Genomic DNA, 24,617 nt, shown 5'->3' with positions numbered 1-24,617 from the left:
TCTTTGTGTTCTGAGACGAGCTGAGACAAGTTCCAAGAGAAAAATGAACCACGAGCTGCCGAATTAGTTTATACCTCGGCTTCGGCCTCGCTGACAGTTTATCCGTGCAATCACTGCCTCGCAAATGCACTCAGAAATTTTAAATTGGCTCACTTTGTAGACAAATCAAGAATCCGGGGAGGATTTTGAGAAGGCGCACCACAAAAGTGTTGAGCGCCCTGACACATCTGTCAGGATAAACAGTTTGTCAGAGCTCCTGAAGTCTCGCTCACGGTGAAACTGTAGAGGAAGTGGATCCGAAAAGTGACTGCAGATGTACAGTAAAGGTAAAATGAAGGGAGGCGGAGTTTTCCTGGCGTCCTCATTACACACACATGCTCACACTCGCTCTGTCCCCCCACCCTCACCCCCACTGACGCTGTGTCCTCTCCTGCAGTGACCCAGTCGAGGGAGCCGGGCTGGCTGGAGGGGGAGCTGGAGGGGAAGAGGGGCCTCATCCCTGAAAACTATGTGGAGATGCTGTAGCCCCAGATGGAAATATTAATGGACAAGTTGTCACCTCCACCGGGAGCGACCTGCAGAGATGCATGTGCCTCGACTCTGACGTTCACAGCAGAGCCTCCTTTATCCAAATCCCCGAATCCTCTCAAGCAAGTGACGATATGTTATTAGTGGTGGACTGTTGTTGGTGCACACGCACGTTTCGGCCGGCGCATAGGCCTTCGCGACGCACGCGCAGGCATGTTTGACTTTGGTCAAGAATCCACCCAAATTTCAGCGGCGCAATTACGAAATGGGTTTGCACTTAAGATATTCTGCTGTACACAAAGACGCTGTAGCTTCTAAACATCCAGGTAACTTTGTCGGCAGCACCTGAGAGCGAGCGTCTGTCTGTTAAAGGCTCTCTCCCCACAGTTATACATGGTATCCATGAGCTCCCCAAGTCAAAGAGCGATCCTCAGGAACTGCGAGGATCACGAATGTCACAACTCAAGTCGCTGTAATCAGTTTTTTTATGACGTTTTGCACCAAATCCAGCAGCTTTAGACCCTCTTGGGGATGTTTGTTTTCAGCTTTTGAAAGATTAGAGATACTGTACCTCCCGTGCCTTCACCATCAGAACGCCAGTGTAAACGTACGTACGGGTATGTATGAAACTGAGTTGGAGTGTTACTGCTTTAGCTTTTAACGTGTTGCATTTTTAAGAATATTTGGATCTTCAAAATGAGGCACATCACTGTCGTAGTTGTATTTTATTTAATTGGCACATTGATTGCATGACTCTTGGGTTTTCTGCACACTCTGTACTGTTTTGTTCTTGGTGCACTCCTTCACAGAAACACAGTGAGGCGCCTCTGCGACGCCGGACGGACCTCTTGTGTTAAACACGAGCGTCGGCCCGAGTCGGCAGAGGTTCTTTTAAATCGGTGATGATTCAAACCAAGTGTTTTTCCTGTCAGATGAGCTCTTCTGTGTGTTTTTAAAAGCTTGTTCTGAACATTGTTCGGTTTCCTCGAGCGGAGAAATGACACACTCCCACAAAGTTGAGATTTTACGCTATTTTATCTTCAACGTCGGTGGAATAAGTGATTCAAAATCAAAGTTTTATTATCAATTAGACCTCGAAATGCAGTATTTCAAAGTTTTATATCGGTTCGGTGTATATTCAAGGAGTTATCACAGCCAAGTATGTTTTTTATGTTTCCGTTATTGATGGACAGGTTTTAAGTTTTGGTTTGGTTTTAGCATGTTCACTTTACAATTCACCTGCAGATGTTCAACAACACTCTTTCATTTGTCTTTGGTTCAGCGATAAATTAAGACGTTGATTTCTGATGTTTGTAAAGGGCCTTCACTTCTTTTTATACCTTTGGGTATCCTCTTGATCAATGTTAAACAAATAAAGATTGTTCTTTACTGTATTATGTATTCTTGCCATAAAATAAATGTGATAAATGATCGTTTAAAGTTTAACCTAGGTGGTTCTTTTTTTTTAATAATCAAGGAAACTTACCTGAAAACATCATCTCAGGCGCTGATTTCATACAGTTTCAGCAAAAATTGTTAAAAACAAAAAGTTGAGACGCATAATGTGATCATTTGCTAATCCTCTCTGACATCTACTCAACTGAAAACAGCAGCAAGTCAATATATTTAATGTTTGACCTCATCAGCCTCATTGATTTTTCTAAATATCTGTTTATTCTGAATCTGATGCAGCAACATGTTTCAAACTATTTGGGACAGGAGCAACTAAAGACTGGGAAAGCTGATGAATGCTCCAAGAACACCTGTTTGGAACGTTCCACAGGTAATCAGGCTCATTGGTAACAGGTGAGAGGATCATGACTGGGTATGAAAGGGGCGTCCTGGAAAGGCTCAGTGGTTCACCACTTTGTGAACGCATGAGTGGATGAAAGAGATTAACACGAGCTCAGAAACACTTTGTAAACGCAGTTTGTAGATGACTGATTCTGTTATTATTTGCGTAGAATTGGGGCTGTACAGGAAGATGTTTGTTTTTCAAAATAAGAGCGTGCACCAAACAAAACGAAGGAAAACGCTGCAGCCGCTTTAATGGCCACAAGTGTTTATGTTCACGTTTACATTTAGGGAAGCGTGTCTCACGCCGTGTGTAGTTTTTTCATGACTCATCTACTGTGTCCCTGAAAAGACCCACAGTTTCCCAGAGTGTGAGAATAAAGTGAAACGAGGACTCGTTCCGCAAACAGAACTGTGAACGCAGTAATGTGACCCTTCCTCTTTTTACTGACCTGCACGCGTCCACCTGACTCAAAGCTACTTCCACAGTAACTTCCCAAAAGGGGATTAAAAGAAGATTGTAATCTTTCACAGCAGAAAACACACACTAATCCACCTCCGCGCACCTCCCTGATCCATTAACACCGCAGCTCCACACATGTTCATTCTTAGTCCGCATCCGTGTAATTAACGCACCGAGTGGCCTCCAGACGCGGCGCTTTGGCTTCACTCTCATAATTACCGTCAGTCCAGCGCCACGCTTGGACCTGCAGTCGGTGGGCTGATGCTCAGTTTAGGAGCAGAAACACACACACACACTGAGGCTGGAGCTCTCATATGTCCAGCAGCTCCCCGAAGCCGCCGCAGACGCCGTGATTACATAATGAAATGAGGCAGAGCTAATGAGATGGGCAAAATATTCCCCCACCGTCACCCGCCCACCCCCCAACTCCCGGGGCCCTTCATCATCATCATCTTCCCTCTGCCAGAATACTGCTGAATCATAGAGACATCCAGCCTCTCACTCTGCTTTGGACTGTCTGTCAGAGAGCTCTATCCGTCTCCCCTCTGCCTACCTATCTGAGCCTCAGGAGCATTTGGAAGTCTCCTCCTTTCTCCTCTTCCTCCTCTGCTCCTTACTCACTGCTCCTACTCCTTTTCATTGCTCTCATTTCATGAAATCTTTTCTCCCTAAACTTGTGGAATATGTTGCAAAGAACAACAGTATAGTATCACAGAGGTGGTGATTTCTGCGTCCCTGAACGCATCACGCGCCGCCGTCTATCAGTCTTGGAGGACGCATACATCAGTTTGCACGTGTCGATTTGAGCTGCATGTAGGTGTGTTTGAGTGAAAAAATCCAGATGGACGTTTTCATTTCTCATTTCCCAGAGTCCTGGCTGCGTGCCAGCTGCGCCCTGCCTCCCATGACGCAGTGTCCTTCAGCCCCATAACATAGTCCCACACGGTGACTCAGCCAGCCGGCAGCAGTTTACCTCTAACTATGAGCCAATGACACAACGGAGAGCCACAAATGTGCGTGAATTTAGCAAAGATGCACCTCTGTAAGTTAAAACATTCATGCTTCTTCGTGTAAAGCTTCTGAAATTTGGCCATAATGAGGCTTGATGTATTATTGGGGCTGAAAAGTGAGTGGGAATTTGGAGAAAAGTGAATTTCAAACATGAAGGAGAGAGTGTGGAGGGGAAAAAAGCCCTCAGCTCACAGAGTGGGCCACAGAAGCCGCCATGTGCGCGGGCGCAGCCGTGAAATCAGCCTGATCCAATAGATTCTGTTTATCTGGCACGACTACAAGTGAAAGCAATTGGAAATCTGGGGGAGATTTGGAGAGGGCTGTGGATTCGAAGAGAGAGGGAGAAAAAAAATGAGCAAAAAAAAAAAAAGTAATACTGTCTGCTCGACAGTCTGGCAAAGCAGGCGTGTTTTCAGATCAGCTTTTAACAAGGTTAATGGTGATTTTTCTCCACAGGCGCCGTTTTACTGTAAAAGTCTCATCGTCGCACGCTCCATCTCTGTCGTCCTCTCTTTGTTCTCTTCATCTCTCCTCCCTGTCACCGCTGTACCTGCTGCTGCTCCACATCATCTCTGCTTTTCCATGCTAACGCTGTGTTTTTTTGGCTCATTATCCTCCCCAGCCACCAAATGCAGCTGTTTCAAATTCATCCAGATCAAACAGCACTTTTTTTTTTTTTTTTTTTTTTTTTTTTTAGGGCACGTTTCCTGGCTTCTGTCTCATGGTACAGTTTCCCCCACACATACACAGCATGCACACATGCACAAACGACTTAAAATCACACCAAATGATCAGTTTAACAGTTTTATTAGAATCTTGCAATAGTTTGCAAACACAAGTATGGCAATATCTGCATCAAGATATACAGTAGTAACTGGTTTCAAAGATGTTTTATTGGTTTATGTTGAAGGATGTCTACTGTGTTTTTGCTGGATAGTTGCTGAGAAATATTGTACAAAGCATTTTGAGTAAAAAGTCATTTTTGGAATTGGAAAAAAAAAAAAGCATTTGTATATATTTATATATTAATAAGAAATGCACTGCCATGGCTGTGGAGATATGGCTTAGTCTCTCTACACCCGATTCATCACCGTGAACAGAAAATGGCAATGACGTGACTCCACATACAGTGACGCGATAGTGTACTGTGAAACAGCAGCTGAACACATTCTGAGTCATTCGTGCCTAAAAGGAGTTTGTTTCAGGAGGAGGCGCCTCTCCCTCCTGGAGGGGAAAGGTTTATTTTGGTGGTGACTGATGACCAATTGAGTTTGTTCATGTGGCTTCTTTTAAGGGGATACTTCGACATTTCGGGGAACTCTTCCTTGCCGAGGGATCAGAAGTTTGGTATCACTTTTATGTCTGTAAGGGAAATCTGATGCTTCAGCCAGAGGGTGGTTAGCTTTTAGCTTAGCATAAGGAGTGGAAACAGCTAGCCTGGCTCTGACCAAATGAAATCTGCTCACAAGTGCCAAACAAACTGCTAACTGACGCATTTTATCTCATTTAAACTTGTGCAAAAACAGAAGTGAAGTTTGGGTTTGATGGGAGGTTGTGAGCTCGACGACTTCCTGTCCAAACGCAGCGACCTCCTAGTGATCCGGCTCAACCCCACATTCAACTACAGCCTGTCAGTTTTACACTTTTCTTACAGATGAAATAAACAAGATACGTGTTAAACTCTATTTTCCGATCCTTTCGCTAAAGCTAATAGTCTCCAGGCAGTAGCTTCATATTTACCGCTCAAACATGAGCGTTGCATCGATCATCTGACTCTCTGCAAGGAAGCAAAGTTAATTCATTACATCCAATAAAGCCTGTTTCTGGAGCGCAGGAGGGTCGTGCATATCACTGATAACACTGTCTGCTGTGTACAGATTTGAGTATTTTTACATTCTTTGGGACAAATTTCTTGTATGATCGTTAGTGCAACACGTCCAGCTGACGTCTAGTCAAACACGGTGAAATCTGAATGGGCTGAGCTTCAGTCTCTACATCCATCGTTTAATTCAACGTTGTGTTGTGCACAAAGTTTCTACTTTAAAAGTCAAAAACGTTCCTTTATCTCACTTTCAATAGTTTGTGATTTCTTGATTTTATTGTGGTGCTCATCAACAATACCGCCATGGGTTAGGAAATCATTTCAACAGCAACAACTCAAGGATCCATCACTTGATACATCTTGTTACAAAATAAGAAATACTTTTTGATTATTATTATTTTTTTTGTTTGAGCCACTTGAACAATGATGCAAAAAGTAAAAAAAAAAAAAAAAAGGATGAAAAATCAAATAACTTTACTTAATAAGAAGATAATAAATGTACTCTCTCTAACATTCAGGTAGTAAGTTCCATAAGTCTCTCACGATGTATGATACATTCATTTCTCTATTTGGCCCTTTCCAGCGCCAACTGTACTGTAAATTCTTCTCTGTGATCCATCACACAGAACATGGCGAGTGGGAAACACACATTTTTCCAATATTCCAACAAGATGGTTAAAGTAGAAATGTTTTATACTATACTCAACATAAGGACTTGCTGTATTATTTACAATATATACTGTAAAATTGTAAATCAGGTGAGATAAAAAGGCACAAGTTTCCCTTTTTTAAATACAATGTAAACATCTCATCAAAAAGCATGCATTAACATTTCATTTTACAAAAAGGATATCATTTTTAGACAAAGTACTTAAATATTGTTTTCCAGCAAAATATAATTCTCTCAAAAATACTTTCCCATTCATCCTATGAACCTTTAGACAGTTTTTTTTAGTCCTTAAAAAGGAGAAAAAAGGGGGCAAAATAAAGAAACCGTGAGAGATTAGCTTCAGGCCCAACACAGCAACGAGCGGAAAAAGCGCCTTTCGGACAAGGGACTGTATGAAAATTAGCATTATTCAGATTTGCTTGGACCCTCCCCTCAATGTCTGAAAATCCTATTTTCATGGTAAACATAAAATCAGCCGGCCTCTAAACGGTTTGGTCTTTAAAAGCCACTGATCAGTGTGGTCCAGGCGCCGTCTCCGTTGGTGCTGATAGACGTGAGCGCCGCAGTATTTTCACCCCAGAATGAGTTAAAAAAAATCTAATTCTGGGATGAGGAAAGGCTGAAACACCCCCCTCCCCCGACAAATTTAGACCATCCTCCCTTGAGCCAAAGCTAAAAATACACCACCCCCTTTCCTAAAACCCTCCAATAATTTTCCTACAGTCCCTAATGACAGTTGTGATCATTCCACCTCCATGTCTTTGTGCACAATTACCGCCACAGAAGAGACCTCATAATGCAGCACAGCGCCGTCGTTACCAGAGCCGTGGCCGCAACTCCAGAGCGCCGCCGCCCTGCTGTGCCAGTGATGTCATGTTGTCTAACTTTAGGCTGGGTGACCATGCAGAAAGTCTTTTCCCGCATCATCGCAGTTGCTTATCAAAACAGACAATTCCTGCTAGCTGCACTAATGCCTCATTTCACATTGTATCTCCTCTGTGCAAATCTAAATGTGGAAATAGGATACGGCTAATCCTATAACATAAACGCATAATACCCACGCTGAAAGAGCAGATCAACGATGCACATGCTTGCCAGGAAAAAAAAAAACAAAAACCCACACACACAAACTTAAGCCACGCTCGCTCCCATTCACACATGTAAATACACACTCACAGGGCACAAAAAAAATAATAATAATCACACGCCCCCACTGTTTTTCTTCCCCAGCGGCTCTATCGCTTTTCAGTAGCATCATAGTAGTGTTCCACAACCACCCAGAAACCAGTGGGGTGTGAGACGAGTTAATGGTCCAGATGACTGGGCCGGCCATACCTAAAAATAGCAGTACTTGGCCCAAAGAGAAAGGAAATCATCTAAAATTAAGAAAGGTGATCATACCAACAGTTCTTCATCAAGCATTCATCGACATGTACCTCAAAACATCGTCTGTACAACAGCTGAATAGAATGTGTTTAAGAAGTTGTTAATACCTGTACACATCTGCCTGGTTTTGATACATTAGCCGTTTGCTGTAAGCACTGCAGAGTAATGCTCCGTTTGGATTATATCAACTTTACAGAGTATGTGTGTTTAAAGTGTGTGTCCGCGCCGAGCGTGGCGCACGGACTGCCTACGACTTACTGTACATGTTATGTTTTGCCTGGCTTTGTAGAAATGAAGCACCTTAATGTAAAATGACTGGCTTGTCAAAAACTAAACCTTTGCAACACACTTTTATAAAATGCTTTTTATTATTTCTGGGAAGAGTAGATAAGTGTTGGTTCACAAAGGGCTGGTTTTGCTTCATTGTGAGTAAAAACAGACATTTGGACAGCTGCTCTGGAGATAACACAAAACACAATTACTATGGATGCACCTCAGTCAAATCCATTACCAGCGGACTCTGCTGAAATTGTTTCCGTAAATGCATGTTTTCCATCCCGCAGCGCTCCTGTCCACTTCTGCACAAAGGTAAAATCGCTCATCAATATTGTCTTAATTCTACACCACGATGCCTAAAATAGTGACTTTATGACATGGGAGCTTCACGTGCAAGCTTTCTGTACACAAGAGAGACGTGTTTTTATCTCGAAACAGCTTTAGCTTTGGACTTTTGCATATTAGTTTTGATTGTTTCACTACATCTTTTAATTAAAAAACTCAGTCTGTGGACGTTAACGATGGCTGTTATGACACCGATTCAGATTCGAACTTGTTAGATTTTAAGTAATTCTCCAGCTTATGATGATGCTTGTATAGCCCTTGGAGTATATTCAAATAGACCTTTCGCCTTACAGTCGAGAATTTCTGTGCCTCCTCACCGCGTCCTTTTGCCCTGTAGTCTTGCAGCATGTTGCTACACTGCAAAGCAAAATCGTATTGGCATGTGTGTATATATATATATATATATATGTATATATATATATATATGTATATATTTATTTTAGTAGTGCTAATATTTTGAAAGACTGCATAAGCCACAGTTAATATTTGCAAAACTTTTTCTCTAGATTTGTAATCTGATTTTAGTGCATGTGGAGTGCATCTGTGCGTTTCTGTGAAGGCATGTGGACAGCATGTGTATCAGCTTCCTTCTACGTGTGTGTGTGAGGGGGGTGTGTGTGTGTGTGTGTGTGCGTGTGTGTGTGTGTGTGTGTGTGTGTGTGCGCGCAGTGAATGTATCTAGCGCATCCTAAGAAATGTATGGCTTTATCTCCATAGAAAATACTGTTATCGTCTTTGGGGCGGGGGGGGGGCACGGGGGGGGGGGGGGGGGGGACTTCGGGATGCTTTGTCACATTTGTCACAAGTCCTTCTCCGCGTGTCGCGCTCAGCTCGGCCAACTATTCACAGCTCCGACCCGCTCGTGGTGACGGCGGGGTCGAGTCACCACCACGCCACTTCACTTTCCCATCCAGGAGGAGGACGCTGGACTACTGGGCGGCAGGGCGGAGGCCGACCGGTCGGGCCTCCTTCGCACATTTACTCTCGTGTTCTTGAACTCCTCCCTCCTCTCGCGTCCAGCTCTCAATGCAGCTTCTGTCCCGGCGTGTTCGGCGAGTCACTTCTTGTGGAAGTAGATTGTGTGAGTGAGGCCGGACTCCACCTTTGGTATCTGGTCACTGATGATCTCCACCAACATCTCGGGGAACTCCACCTTCAGGGCCTGGGACTCGCGAAAGGTGTAGAAGCAGAAGTCCAACAGGTTTCCCACCAGCTGGACAACACAGACACACAGTTTAATGAGAGACGTGTAATTCTTCGTATTTCTATTCGGATGTTTCATTCGGACCCCTTTTCAGCTCGCCACTTGGGGGCGCCGCTGATTTTTATCTGGACAACCCTCCTTTAAAGAAGGGTCATCCACTCTAAGGCTAACCCCCTTCGCTCAGCTCAGTTAACTGAAAGCTGGCCGTTTATCTGTGTGACCTCTGGCTTTGTCGTGACGCCAGTTGACCCGTGCGTTTAAAAAAAGAAGAAGAAGAAGAAGAGCGATGTAGCCCTTTTGCTACAGTGACCACTGTGAGCTCACATCCAGCAAACTGCAAGCTGCCATTGATCCCCTTCTGTTCCATTCACCAATACAGCCTGGTCAATGCCTCTTCCAAAATAACCTCCCCCGCGGGGAGAGATTGGGATGCAGTAATCCTTATTCCGAGCCACGGCACCATCGAACCGCTAAGTAAATGCATTATCCAAATCCACTATGCTGCCATTTTACTCAAAACGCGTCCAGCGATATTAGAGGCCCAAAGCGCCACCGGACCCCTCGCTGCATGTGTGAAGGCACGGCCCGGCGAGAGGCTGCCGAGGGAAGCCTGTGCTGTTACTGTAGGCGACTGGCATTGCGGGCAGAGGGTACTTACATCATGCATGGCATCCAGAAGCTTGGTGAGCTGGAAGAAGCGCTGCCAGGTTTGGCCAGAGTTGTTGGTTGCTTTTCCCACAGAACGCCGGAGCTCCTTGATGTAATTAACCCTCATCTCCTCGAACGCCGCCTGGTTCTTCAGACCCTCTTTGGGAACTGGGAAAGAGACACATCCTTCTGTCACCAAGTGGATTTAATGAGCGGACAGCAGTGCAGGTTTAAATGTGACTCACCCCAAAATGGACTTCAGCTGATAATGAGAGAGGCAGATCTGTTAGAAATGACTTGTCAGTGGTTTGAGGTGATTGGTGGGATTGTCTTATATGACACATATCACCACGACTGTGTGTGCTGCATTACAAGATGATGCTTTATTTTTATACACTGTTTGCATATAATGTATATATATATATACTATGTATATCATAGTTGATTTTTATTTTTATTCTCTTTCTATTGTCCACTTGTTCTTCTCCTTTCTTCTTTTTAATTCTTGCTGTCTGTAACAACATAATTTCCCTGGTGTGTTATGTCTTATCTAGCTTATGTACTGTGAGATGATCCATCAGAGATTTGCCGTTCATAACGAGACAGTTTTCACTTTAATTATCTCTGTGTGGACTGGGCCGTTGTGGGCAATGCTGTAAATCAATGAGCAGGATTATTCTTGTCAATATTGACTTTTATATTAAATCGTGGAGTATGTAATTCACCGCGTTAGCCTAAAAAGACATCCCCACCTAGAATCCATTAACTGTTTTTTTTATTGATTTTGGTTTATATGCTAATTACATAAATATCACAATTTATCTATGCTGCGCTGCATTTATCTCTGCAGGGTCTCATCTCAAATCTGATGTTGAATTCAGTAAACTTGCTGCATCAGAAAAGCATTTTATTTATCAGCTTTGTTGCCAAGATGTCAAAGCTGGTGGACAAAAAAATAAGCCAGCACGTCGGAGATGCACTAAAAAAGGTGATCACTGCATTCAGACGACCTGATTTAGATCAGTTTTTTAACACCGTTCTGCAGCCTCATCTGTCAGCTTCCTTGAATGTGAAAAATCCAAACATGAATTGTTCAAACACGCATTTAGACGTTGATAATATGGACAAAAAAAACAAGTTTCTGGATGCTCCCTGTGATGGTTTGTTTATCTGCAGCAAGTTCCAGTCAGACTTGAATATGTGAAAACTCCTGGAATGCATTTATATATTGATGCTACACCTCAGAAAAAGGTTGTCAAATGCACGTTAAACACCATTTGCAATTAATGGGCTAAGCCATGCACAACCGCCGCTATGTTCCTTTAATGTGGAAATGTGTAAGTGTGTAAAGGCTAATTAGAGGTGCTCAGTGAATTACACTCAGACTCCCACGCAGGAGCCTTTTTTTGGACATTTTTCCTGTGTTGACGACCTAAGCCTATTTAGCAACTCATTACAACCACTTTCACCATTTCAAGAGGTAATTAGTTTTCATGTGTAGCTACTGATTCATGAAAGACGGCTGATACGCTGGAAGGCATTGATTAAAAGTTATCTCAGCAACAGTGGCAACAAAAAAGGGGGGAACAACAGTGCTTATGTGTATTCAAGAGCTTAATTATTGTGTCAACCAAACCCCATTCATCAAGCAGCTCGTTTAACGGCCGGAGCCGTTAAACGCTCATTCACGTTATAATGACTTGGATGGTGGCGTCAAAGCACTTAAAATAAAAAGGAAGTGTAACGGGAGATTCAGACAGATGTGAGGGATGAGATACAGTAACCGCGCCGCGAGGATGCATCAAAATGTCTACAGTTTCTTTTCCTCCCTCCCTGTGCAGGAGAACAAAGTCACAGATATGGAAGTCTGCCAAAGCTCCTCAGTGACATTCAGCTGCCGGCTACCAGATTAAGAAACACCTCGCCTCTCGAAGCGCGCACCTCAGATCAGTCTGCGGGAACGCCTTCAGCTGTCCTTCAGCCAGGATCCGACCACGGCCGCTCTGAGTTTGTCCACCAGCAGAGGCTCTCCTGTAACGCTCACGCTGGCTGTGCCTTCAACACCTGCACTAAAGGTGTATTAGGCCATTTTAGGTAATGCTGCAAATCAATGAGCGAGGCTGCTTTATGGCAGCAGGATAATGAAATGCAGCACCTTCATTTGACTGGATTAGCCTGAAACGGGTTTTCATTAACACTGTTTCTCAATTAACTTTCCAGAAAATTCACTGTATGATAATACGACATGATAGAAGCTTGTATCCACATCGCCCACTCCTACTCCAGTGCTGGTAATTATCCAGGTGATAAATGCATAGAGATTCAATAATTACTAAAGTTATTACCTCAACTTATTATTCTCATTATTAGTTGAGCTGTTGATTATTTTCCAGATTAATCATTTAAAATGTCCGAAAACAGAGAAACTCAAAGATATTCAGTTTCTAAAAGCACAGCTGCTGGAACAAGAGGACTTAAAGTACTGAAATAACTGATTATCAAAATAGCTGCCAATCAGCTGACACATTGATTAATCGCTGAATCTCTCGCGCTACAGATGTGTGTAAAGAGCACGATGCTGGATGTCAGTCAGCAGTGCGGTTCACCTCTGAGTGAAGCTTTCAGTCGCTCGAGTTTCATCAGTGAAGTCAAAGAAGCTCACGTGAGCTAACGTGACCGAAGACATTCACAGTGTGGCTAAACATGTGGAGAAGAGACGATGGTACCCACGTCTCGTCAAGTTTTATAGCCTTTTTTCAAAGCTTACAAAAATATCTTTCACAGCCGAGTAGGAAATTCTGAGGCCTAATGGTTCAAACGAGCTCCCTTTAAAAAATGAAGTCGCACTGTTCGGCCTCACACTGTAACAGTGAACCACTGGAGAGCAGCCACGGGCGACGGCCTACCTCTTGTCATTTAGCACTGCGTTTTTTAGAGAACAGATCACTGTAGGTCAATAACTCTGGGACGGTGTCTTTGCATGTTTGTCCTCTCTCATTTTCTCTTTCTGCCTCTCTCTATGTAAATTTCTTCACCTCGGAGCCTGACGTGCACGAGGCTGCAGGAGAGCAGATATGAAAACAGACTGGACCGAGGTGCAGAGGCTGCAGTCCCTGCGCTTTATTCTGTGGCTGACATGATGAGAATGTGCTAAAACCCAGAGCTGCATTTGGACCTTTTGTTTTTCTCCCACTGACCCACATACGCCCTGATTAGAAACTGACCTGGCATTTAGGGGCGTTACCATGACCGGCCCTAAAATAGGGCATTTATGCCACCGTAATTGGTGTCAAACGGATTTTCGCTGCAGGTATAGAGCCTTTTCAGAGAGGCCATATTTCTTACTGGGAGTCCAGCTGCATTGTTGGATGAACCAAAAGCCTGAGAAACCTCTATTTTTCCAATGAATGTACAACCCAGACTCAAAAAAGCTGAGATGCTGTGTAACACAGAAATAATTTTGACATATTGAAAACAGCACAAAGACAATATATTCAATGTTTGAGCTCAGCTTCATTGATTTCTGTAAATATCTGCTTATTGTGAATCTGATGCAGCAACATGTTTCACAGACTGGGGAAGCTGATGAATGCTCCAAAAACACCTGTTTGGAACATTCCACAGGTAAACAGGCTGATTGGTAACAGGTGAGAGGATCATGATTGGGTATGAAAGGGGCATCCTGGAAAGGCTCAGTCGTTCATAGAGGATGGAGTGAGGTTCACCACTTTGTGAACACATGATTGCAGAAAGGATGTTAAAACATGGGCCATCGTTCACTGTAAAAGACTGCATTCTGCTTTATTTTCATTTTAGAGCGTCTTTCTTTGGAATCCAGGCTGTAAAGCAAAGAATAATACAAAGAGACAAACTCAAGCAGCCAGGAGATGCCACTAGCATGTGTGACGTTCAAGAACATGCTGCTTCCTGCTCTGCTTTGCTGGTGCATACCTCACTGACAGGGAGGCTCTCGGTTTAGATTTAATACCTGATAGTTTATTAGCGATAGAAATTCCACAACCAGCCCTGAGCGTGACTGCAGTTACAACTTAGAGGAGCTTTAGGGTGTTGCATAACAAGGAATGTTTGTTTAAACATTCCCCAGAAACACCGACAGTTAGAATGAAAATGATGACAGTATTTTCAGGAATGCATGCGTGAGTGCTGCAGCGGCAAAATGTGTCACAGGAAGCGCGCCCATCGCCCCGATAACGTACTGTACGCCTGCACCATCTGGAACGAGGCTGAACAACCGATCCGGAGAGAAAAGCGAGAGCGCAGTTTTGGTGAGAGAACAAACGGACGAGATAATCGAGCGTCGAGGTGACGAGTGGAACCGGCGCGAGCAGGCCGCCGCTCCTGTGCGGGAACCAAACAGGGTCATGAGACACCGCAGGCTGGATGAAACCTTAGCCAAGGTCAGCGAGGAATAACAGCCCTCCTCTCCTCTCTCCGCATCCCTCCTTCCCTCGTTTCACCCTCTCTCTGTATCACACACACGTTTTCTCCAGCCAGCCCAAAGGCACACACACACTCAGTGACTCCGTAGTACTTGCTCAGCTGACAAGTTCTGACAACTCTTCTGTAAACATTTCTCCTCCTTCCACGAGGCCGGAGCATTACCTCTGAATAACTGTAACAGAGAGCTTCCTACAGCGCCTGAAATTCCAGGGACGGCCTGCTTTTTTTTTTTTTTTTTTAATTATTCACAAGCGCTTTAGCTGAAATATTTGCCGAACACCCTCACAGTTCGGCGGCTCCTTCGCGTGCACTTTGGAGAGGAGGTGCGGGAATTTCTCTGCTGAGACGAAGCTCCGGATGATTATTTTCTTCCCCTTCACTCGTATTGTAACGCTACGTTTTGACTAAATCCAATAACCCGAGCAGATGGAGGCACCTCGAGTTCCCCCGCCTCAACTCCACATCCCAGCTACTTTTAATCTGCACCCGCTCCTTCAAAATTCCAGCCCGGGTTTGAAGGAAGTGAAGAAAAATAGCAGGTCTTGGAGTATTGCCTGGTGCTTGACTGGCCTTTATTAAGTGCAGCAGGGCTCTCTGGAAAACCTCCAGAGGACCAGCGAGCAGAGGAGAGGGAGGCCACAGTAACAGAAGGACCAGCTCTGCCAACCCCCCACCCCCTTTGTCTTCTCTTTCTTTCTCCCGATAGCTATGCACCTGTCTCTTTCTCACCAACACAAGCTCTCCCTGTCAACATTTGTCTGATTTCACTCTTTAAATCTCCCTTTTCCCTCCTGGTTTCTCATCCTCGCTTTATTCGCCCTCTTCCTCAGCTCTCCCAGCATCCAATAGCTGAGGTGCAGCCGGAGCTCCCCTGCTTCCAGATGACTCAACAACACAGAGTTTATCTGAGGGAAAGGCGTTCGCACCGCCTCTTCCATATGTCACTGTGCTCTGAGCCAAGCCAACCTTTACCACTGGTCAGATATATATTGTATGTTTATGCACTACTTTAAGTGCTGCACCCTAGCAAATAATTTAAAATTTCTGCAGTTATTTAACATCACAAATCATTCAAAAAATACCTTTTATTAGTTGTCTTTAGAGTTTAGAAACCACATTCCAGCACAGTCGGACTGCAGTTTTGAGCTCTTTTCATATTTTGGCTCAGAAACAGCAAGTTTTTTTAACTTTACTGCAAAAATGGATCAAAACTTTTGCAAAAACTTGCAGGGGTCAAAGCTGATTCGGTAACCCTGAACCAGGAGCCAAGTTTGTTAACAAAATGTAAGTTTTCTGTCAAAAAAACTGTCAATGAATTTCATTAAAATTGTGTCATTGATCATCCACGTTGAGTTCAAAGCCACTGCTAAATCCTCTGAGCAGTTTTGACCTTTTAATTAATTTTAATGACACAGAGCTATATGTGTCTTCTGTCACTGCACTCATTATAACTCATTTTGGATAACAGTGACAGTTAATTGGAAGAATTTGGGGTGCTAAAGTTTACCGAGGTTGCGTTTCGCCCATCTGAGACTTTCAGAGGCCTCGGTAACTGAAAAATAAATACTCTGCCAATGAATATTTCCACTGATTGGCACCGGTGCTGAGGTTCAAAGGGTTTGAAGTCTGGCCAGCATGCAGACTCTTCAAATAGCTCGCCACAACTCTCACCCCCCTCACTCTCTCTCTAACTATTGAACATCTATTGACACAAAAAAATCAAACAGACGAGGCCCCCACAAGGACGGAGGCATGAATACAAGACTGCAGCAGGTCTCGGTGCGCCCCAGCACGAGTGGGCGTGGACGCCGAAGTTATGACACAGCTGCCATCATGGAAGCTTTAGCTGTTACTATTGAACTGACAGCAGCAGCTCACAGGGTGTTGAGGTGGTGGAGAGACTGCTTTCAGTTTCCAACTGAGCAACTTGGTCCAACACATCCTCCCTGTGAGGCTGCAGTGCCTGTGGGTGCAGTTTGGCACCGAGCGGCAACACGGTGAGGCCTTCTTTAGTGAGTGATAGACAGATTCTGTTCATCCACGGGCAAATTAAAAAAAATCAAATAACATAAAACGGAGCAGCTTGCACTCAGAATGGAAAAATGAAGGCGCTGTATTTGCATATGGCGCATGTTGCTGCACAAACAGGTGCATGCAACATCAAGTCTATTTCCACACTCGGCATGCTCATCAGCGGATTACCACGAAAGATAATCTAGCAGACCTTAAAAAGGCATGATCGTGGGTGCCAGGAGGGCGGGTACGAGCAGTGCCAGCACTGTCTCAAAGGTGTGTGGTGGATTTAACAGAACACAAGACACCTTATCAATACATTTCCTGTGTGAGAGGCAGTCTTTCGGTTGAGGAATGTGGGAGATGTTGGGTGGCTCGGGCCATACACTCCACAGTGACGCAGATAGCACAAAACAATTGTGAGGAACAAGTGCTAATTTGGGAGTATGCACAAGGCATCGCAACCTTACCTGCATGAGGTGTAAGAGGAGACGAACACACTGAAAACTCGCCTGGCGCAGGTGATTCAGATGAATCCTGCTTATGAGTGCAGTCAGGGTGCAGCACAACGCACAGGTTTGTCCCATTAAAATGGTAGAAACTGTGACCGTGAAAAGATGGATGGCTTCATCCCAGAGCGAGACTTGTCCAGAAATAATTGTAATAATATTTCATTGAAATGATGCTAGCACCCTGGCCGTGAAACACTGAATCATCCCACCGCTGGGATGACTTTGAACGCAGCATCTGAAGAAAGGAGCGTCCGCCTCTCGGCGTCGGGCAGAAACAGATGTCTGCGCGGTCAGTTCAATCATTGCCATGAAATGTGGCGGCTGTTAGCAGGCGCAGAGGTGGCCTAAACTGATGTGACCTCTATTAGGCGTGTCTCGTCTGAATGCCTTCTAGCCAGGAAGTTTTTTACGTTTACAGCGCTAACGTCACATGTATAGCCTGAAAAGATCAATTAATTCTTGCATGGAATTGAGGTTGACTAAATGATTGTTTTTTTAAATGAATGATTTCCAAATGACATTTCATTATACACGTAGCAACGTGCCTGAGGGGGAGGTTTGGGACAACATTCAGGCGACGCTACAGAAAACTAGCATTGCGTGCAGGTGTGCATATAATGACTAAATGAGCGCTCCTGCAGGCCTGGAGCTCACCTGTGCTGAGAAGCAGAAGGACCTTCATGGAGAGGAACTCGTCGTAGGTTAGCTGCAGTCTTACGAACTCCTGGCTCACCTGCCTCATGCCCAGACACAGGTCGTACATGGCCGACTGCTGCATGCGGTCCCTGAGGAAAGAAAAGAGGGAGGGAGGAGGGAGAGGAACATGACAGCAAAGGCGTTTAAGATTCTCAAAAAGTAGTATTTCTCCCAGACCTCCTGCATCCATCCTCCTCATTTACTCATCTGTTTACCCACTCATTCTGATTTCATGTCACCGTTGACTCACTCATTCACTTCTCAACTGCGTTCTGACTAGTTCAGCCCGGCGAACAATATTTCCACACTGTGCAGAGGAGGATCCTGCTAGTCTGGGCTAAGAGCAGAATACCAAATCCCCCCAGATTGCAGAGCGCTGCGTACTGTATCACAGCACAGATGCACCACTTTTCCTGAGGCTGTGGCAGACTACGACAGACCCGTATCTAACCCCGGTCACCATAGAAACATTCTTCGTGTAATTTCAGACATGACGCACACATGAACGTACGTTCACTACACACAGACACTAAACAGCTACATGTGCATTGCTGTGTCCATTAAGTGTCGGCGGTGACTTGCGCATGCTCATCATGCACAGCACTTTCTCACCCCTGTCCCCTCTCGCACACTTTGTATCAGCAAAATAATCTGGGTTACGTCACAGGGTTCACAAAAACAGGAAAGAAACATTAGAGGGGATGAAGTGTGAGCCAATCACAAATGTGCTCCGCAGATGCCACAGATTCAGGGGAATCTCTGGCTTTAGATGCCCCTTCTCTTCACTATAAATCACCATCACATCGAGGCTCCGGTAATTAAATGCAAGTGGAGCGGCTCGACTTGAAAGAGGCCGGAGTTTAAGCACAATACGGTGAAACCGCATCATTGCGTAGCCAGTGAGGGTGGAGACTTCGCTCTGATAACAACGACACTAAACATTTCAGGACCAGGAGCAGCCGATTGGAAACAAGTGCATTACATTCCCATTAAAGCGAAGCCGGTGTCACACTTCACAATATTCACTGTACAGCTGCGTCCGTCGGCCTGAATAACTGATAAACGGTGACAGCGTCTGAAGAGCAGCAGACCTGTTTCCCTGCTGAGCAGCACTGTGGATGTGAGCAGTTTCACAAAGTGCAGCATAACATGATTTGATACAACTTTGGGCTGGAGTTTCTAAAGTCTCCACACGTTTTTCTCTCTCTCTCTCTCTCCACTCGCGCACTCTCTTCCTGAAATCAATTTTGCTGAATCACTGCCCAAAATGAGCTGCTGGTTTTGGGGAGGAAAGAAAAAAAAAAAATAAAAAAATTGGCAGCAATGTCTCTCCTTCCCTCCTTCTTTCTCTCGCTTTCTCATCTCTCTCTATCGCTCTGTCGTGGTCTCGCTCGGTTTCTCTTTCTGTCTTTTAATGTTTGTGTGGGAGAAGATTCGGGAAGGAGCACAGAAGTGAGGAGGAAGCGAGGTTCAGATTCACCTTTGGCTGGAGGAAGACAACAAAATCTGTCCGAACACATCTCAATCAAATCTACCTGAAACCACAATCAGTCATTCCCTTTGACAGTCAAATGTCACGCCAAAATTGAAATATTTATGGTTGAAGAAAAACATTTTTCGGAGCCACATCAGAAACGCTCCTTCAGCCTTCAGGCCTCTCGGTGGGTGGGCCAGCGTATGTGTTCGACAGCTGAGCTGGCAGAGGAGCACTGACACAATGTAAACCATCCTGCAAAGGGAAATGTAGTTTACGAGGACAGACAGCGTTTTGTTAGCTGTGATACTGATAAATAAGGCCCGGTGCATACAGCATCTGTCACGCAGGTAAAATTCACGCCGTTCAGTTCAGTGTGCGACAGCTGACTCGCTAATTAGCCGCCTAGCCTGCAAACTGTGGTTACTGTCAGCCAGTGACAGGGTGGTCGCCTGCTGCTGCCTGTGACTGCTGCTGAAGTTCAGAATGTAGATAAAATGAAATGATTTGATTGGCTGCACGAGAAAAGCAGAGAGAGAGAGGGGCTGCCCAAACCCGAAACATCTACAGTTTTATCTATAGAAACCCTTCTGCATGTCTGTCGCTGTATTAGCTTCTACACAGAATATTACGTTTCATTTCTACCTTGACACATGAGTGAATGTCCGGGACGTCTAGGGTAATGGCTTCGTTTATCTGGTGCGAGCGTTTACCACACATCAAAGACTAAATGGCACACATTATGCAGGCTTACGTTGTCTTAAATGTACAATGCACATCTGTCTTTGCAGTATTTACTCTCACCCACTGACGGATTCCACTATAAGAGCAGAGTGAGCAGACAGTCTATTCAATAAATGCCTTAATGCCCGGAGTCAATAAGCACTAAGTAGCTATGGAAACAAGTGTACACTGTCCAACCCCCTACAGAGTGGACTCAAAATTATGGACCAAATCTGTCCTCATTTTTGACAGAATTATCAATGCAGTAAACAAGAGACAGACTACTATACGTTAACATCAAGCCAACGTACACCTCGACCTGACAACAGGCCTGAAGAGACTGGGTCAGTGACATCCAGGCTGCCCTGACGGAGCGGCGAGCATGTGACCAAAATCGAGGCCACCACCATCTCCAGCCGCTCTGTCAAGCTGAATCCCAGGCCCATCAGTCAATGGGACGGGCCTGCTGTAAAAGCATCACATGCATAAACAGCAGCGTGTTGTACAGTAAAGACATTTTAACTTCTCTGCAGAGGACACACACTCGTTTGTTACATAAACACGCACGCCATTCCAATATTCTGCTCCCACAGAACTCGTTCCCAACTGAACTTGCCAACTGACACACGCCATTAAGTCTCTATCACAGAATTAGATTTCCTCCAAAAGCTGTTGTCATGTCGCAGAAGGAAACACATAATTCTTAATAAACCGTGATCCACTTGGCGCAAAATTGATTAAAGGATCAGAGGATCTCTGGTGTGGCAAACTAATGCTTTACCCGCTGCACTAAGCTCACAGCGATACAACACAGGCTCACAGTCTGAAGCTCGGTTGCACAATGGCATTTGCGCTGCTGTTTGTTTATTTATTTATTTGCGTATTTATTTGGGACAAACTGACCCACTGACGCTGCCTTACACAAGCTATTAGTCGGAGCTTTTAAACGTGCCCCAGACTGAACCTGCCTCTCTGCTTTAGGCTGCCTACAGACGCTGCTACTCTCATTTTTCATTATAACATTCAAGCCAGCTCCAGCAAGGAAAGGCCCACATGTGCTGTTCACTTCCTCGCCTTCAAACATTAACAAGTGAGCCGCTGACTGGCCGTTCTTGGCTTTGATCGTTTTGGCTTGACGCAATTAAAGCACCACCAAAAAAAGCGTTAATGTATTTCCTTATGAGGTGCCACAAATCAGGTGCGAGATCACGACCTTGTTTTCAGCACACTGTGACATCCTGAGAGCGACGTCATCGCCACAAAAACTCATTTTGTCCCTTCGAATAGTCTTTAGGTGTGTTAATACCCTCAAAGCAGTACAGCAGGAAAACACACTCACTTCTCTGCAAATTCCACGAGCTAAAACTGATGCTTCTGCATAAATTTGCATCCGATGAGCTGCTGAAAATAGCTGAAGCTAATAGTCAAAGCCTGGCTGTTCAACCAATTACTGTATCTACTAATTATATACTCTGAAAAACAAATGATTCTTTCTCACATCTGTAATGGACGCGTTCGTGTGCCGGGGATCCCGCAGGACGTCAGAAGACATCAAACGGATTTGTTTGTGCTGACGAAACTGGAAATGTTGGTACATTTTGAAAATAAGATAATAGAAAATGTGGCGTGTGTGGTACACTGCAGATACAGAAGACCTACTCGTTAAAGATGAGGTCAGGGGCAAAGTAGAGCATCTGTCCATTGGTGTGTTTGTAGGAGCGCCAGCTGAGGCAAAAGGAGGACAGACACATCCACGAGTACTGGATCAGGGTGATTTGGTCCTCGATGGGCAGGCCCCGGAAACCTAACACACAAAAAACACACACACGCACACGTCAGACTCAGACGAGGCGGATGAGAAGGAAGGATGTGTTTAAATTAAGATAAGACTTTATTGATCCCACACCGGAGAAATTAAGTCGTTACAGGCAACAAGTATTACAAAAAGCAAAATCGGTGGCACAAAAAGGGTCAAAGATAAAAAAAATATACAGGACACAGATTAGAAAAACAACCATATATACGTAATTATGTACTGAGTATAAAAATACTACTGCCAATATTCTTATGAGAAAAACTGCTAATGTCATATGTTGCACTTGAGAGATACTGTTGCATAGAAAGGACATTGAATTTCACAAGTCTATGTTTATAAAAATACTGTTGCCAATATGGATAATAAACAGTGTTATTGCACAGTTGAGAAAAAATACACAACTTTAAACTTAGAAATTGCACAAGATGTAAAGGTATTGCACCAGATGAAATGGATAATGTGAGCATATATTAACATTGATAAGAGTAGTGCAGAAGAAAAGTAGGTTTATGATGTAGAAATGGGAAAACAGCATCAGCACAGAGCTACAGTACATGATGCTGGAGTCAAAGAGTCCGACAGCTGGAGGAATGAAGGACCTGCGCTGATTGGACACATGTGGACTTCAGCTTTTATTTAGCGGAGCACCTGCATGTCTCCACCTGCATGTTTACTCATGTGCTCTGTGTACTGCCTATCTTCCCTACGGAGTGCTTTTTTTTCCCGTGCCAATATTTGTTTAGACATGATACCCGCTGGGATGTATTCACCCATTCTTGTTTTATACAAATCCCACAAGGCCTCCAGTTATTGGCATGTTGTCTATGGAGCTCCAAAAATAGAATCGGATAGGAAACTTGCCAAACTCTCAATCAAACTCTGGCAAGAAACTCCTCCTCATGCAAAACACAGGCCAACTGAGGACACGTAAGTGACTTATCAAGGCCCGGGATACTATTTTAGTCAATCTGCAAAACACAATAACTGTAAAAATATAGATTTTTTTAATAATGGCATGTCAGGCGCCTGCTTAAACCTGTGAATTCAGCTCATGAAATAAAGAGCACAGGACTGGCTGATAATTAAAATATGAACTTGGCAGAGTTTGTAATTCTTCAGGTGACTTAATGCTAATACTGTAGCTATGAACATATTGTTGCCGCGTGTGTGTGTGTGTGTGTGTGTGTGTGTGTGCGCGCGTGTGTGCGTGTGTGTCAGCCCTGCCACATCCAAATGTGGGCGGCGGCATATCTGAAAGTCGAAGGTACTCACTCTGACCCTTCTGTCTGGCTCCCCTTCTATTTATACGTCCGGATATGGCAAGGAGACACCGTGGAGGTATCAAATATTTGCAATACAGCAAATTAAACGGCCTCAAAGAGCTACCTGTGAGGCATCTTTCAATATGTCTCCCACTGACTGGCATTTTAGGGGAATTTGTTTATCCCTTCTCAAACATTTTTTTCTTCCTGTGCGGTGCTTCATAGGTAAAAATTAATGCGACAGACATTAGATCTACTGTTGAACGTTAGATCTGACAGCGACGGTATGAACGCGTTCTGTTTGGAAATCTTAATCTTGATTCTATTAAATGGTAAAATAGGATTCCCTTCCTAATCTTATTGAAGCTTTACAGGATCAATTCCTGACCTAATATTTTAAATTAAAACCGTGCGGTGCTGCATTCTCCAAACGTGGAGATCAAACGTGGGGATGTGGGCATGATATCTTCATCTGTCCAAACGGCGTAGACTGACTATCTTCAACTGCTTGTTCACAATAAATTCATTAGAAATTGAACATTATACTCTTAAAAATGGCTGAAATTTACATGGCCAAAGACTCTCGATTGCACTGAAAACACACAATTTATTGGATTTACAAGCTGCTTTGATCAAATAAACTTACTGCAGCCCTTTTTTTTTATTGACTTTTAAAAGCAAGGGGAGACTAAAGCCTAAATACTGCAACCAACTCTATTAAATATAACCTTTAAAAATATGATTTACACACCTTATTCTCACATATCTGTGAGGGCACTGGTACAGCTCCCTTCTTAAAGGTCCAGTGTGTAGGATGTGGGGGGATCTATTAGCAGAATATGGCAGAAATGTAATATAATATTCAGAATTATCTTTTCATGAGTGTATAATCACCTGAAAATAATCACTGTTGCGTGTTGAGAGTGAGCTCTTTATATCTACACAGAGAGCTGTTCTGTGCAGTCTGCTGTGTTTCTACAGCAGCCCAGAATGGACAAACCAAACACTGGCTTTAGAAAGCCCCCGTAGGGGAGACTGAGGCCAGGGGTGTTTATTTGGGTGCAATCTGCAACCTCACCACTAGATGCCACTGAATCCTGCACACTGGACCTCGACACAGCATTTAGGCCTCAGCCCACCGCTCTGTTGGTCACTAACCTGGAAGTACTTTGGCCCACTTCACCATGCGTACCATCTGCTTTCCGGCCAGGCGGTTGAGACTGGACAGCAGGTGGTCGGTGGTGTCAGGCTGCGTGTTGTCATAACCAGAGTACACCTCTTCAGGCTCGATCAGCTCCAACACGCTGCAGATGGAGGGCGGCAGAAAAGGTGTGACCACCCCGGGCCCGTGGGGCACCAGGGCATTGGCAGCGCTGGCGTTCAGCTCCTTCTCTGAGGACAGGTAACCACCTGCAACACCACCTGTGGCAGTTTGGCCGTCCTTCGAGCCCTGCAGGTCCTCGCTGACTCCCTTCAGCTTCCCTAACTTCTTGGACTTTCGTGCTGTGGGGAA

The 24,617-nt window shown here is 44.5% G+C and overlaps 2 protein-coding genes across 5 annotated transcripts in view; one reads left to right on the top strand and one right to left on the bottom strand.

The window, feature by feature from the left end:
- arhgap10 (Rho GTPase activating protein 10) overlaps positions 1-1,972 on the top strand; it is a 44,316-nt gene extending 42,344 nt beyond the window's left edge. For all 3 annotated transcript variants that reach the window (XM_076729515.1, XM_076729513.1, XM_076729514.1), the window contains one exon: positions 437-1,972. In XM_076729515.1, coding sequence (XP_076585630.1) covers positions 437-439 — 3 coding nt within the window. In that variant the 3' untranslated portion in view covers positions 440-1,972. The remainder of the gene's footprint in view (positions 1-436) is intronic.
- A 7,233-nt stretch (positions 1,973-9,205) lies between these two features.
- The window catches only part of nr3c2 (nuclear receptor subfamily 3, group C, member 2), a 72,646-nt gene continuing 57,234 nt past the window's right edge, over positions 9,206-24,617 (bottom strand). For both annotated transcript variants that reach the window (XM_076729273.1, XM_076729274.1), the window contains exons 5-9: positions 24,263-24,607; positions 21,686-21,830; positions 17,788-17,918; positions 10,158-10,315; positions 9,206-9,508 (exon numbers count right to left, since the gene is read on the bottom strand). In XM_076729273.1, the coding sequence (XP_076585388.1) occupies positions 9,353-9,508; positions 10,158-10,315; positions 17,788-17,918; positions 21,686-21,830; positions 24,263-24,607 (935 nt within the window). In that variant the 3' untranslated portion in view covers positions 9,206-9,352. The remainder of the gene's footprint in view (positions 9,509-10,157; positions 10,316-17,787; positions 17,919-21,685; positions 21,831-24,262; positions 24,608-24,617) is intronic.

This window comes from Chaetodon auriga, chromosome 4, assembly GCF_051107435.1.
Source record: "Chaetodon auriga isolate fChaAug3 chromosome 4, fChaAug3.hap1, whole genome shotgun sequence".
Classification (NCBI taxonomy): Eukaryota; Metazoa; Chordata; class Actinopteri; order Chaetodontiformes; family Chaetodontidae; genus Chaetodon; species Chaetodon auriga.
The sequence above is the reverse complement of the archived record's forward strand: the minus strand, read 5'-3'. Positions and strand labels throughout refer to the sequence as shown.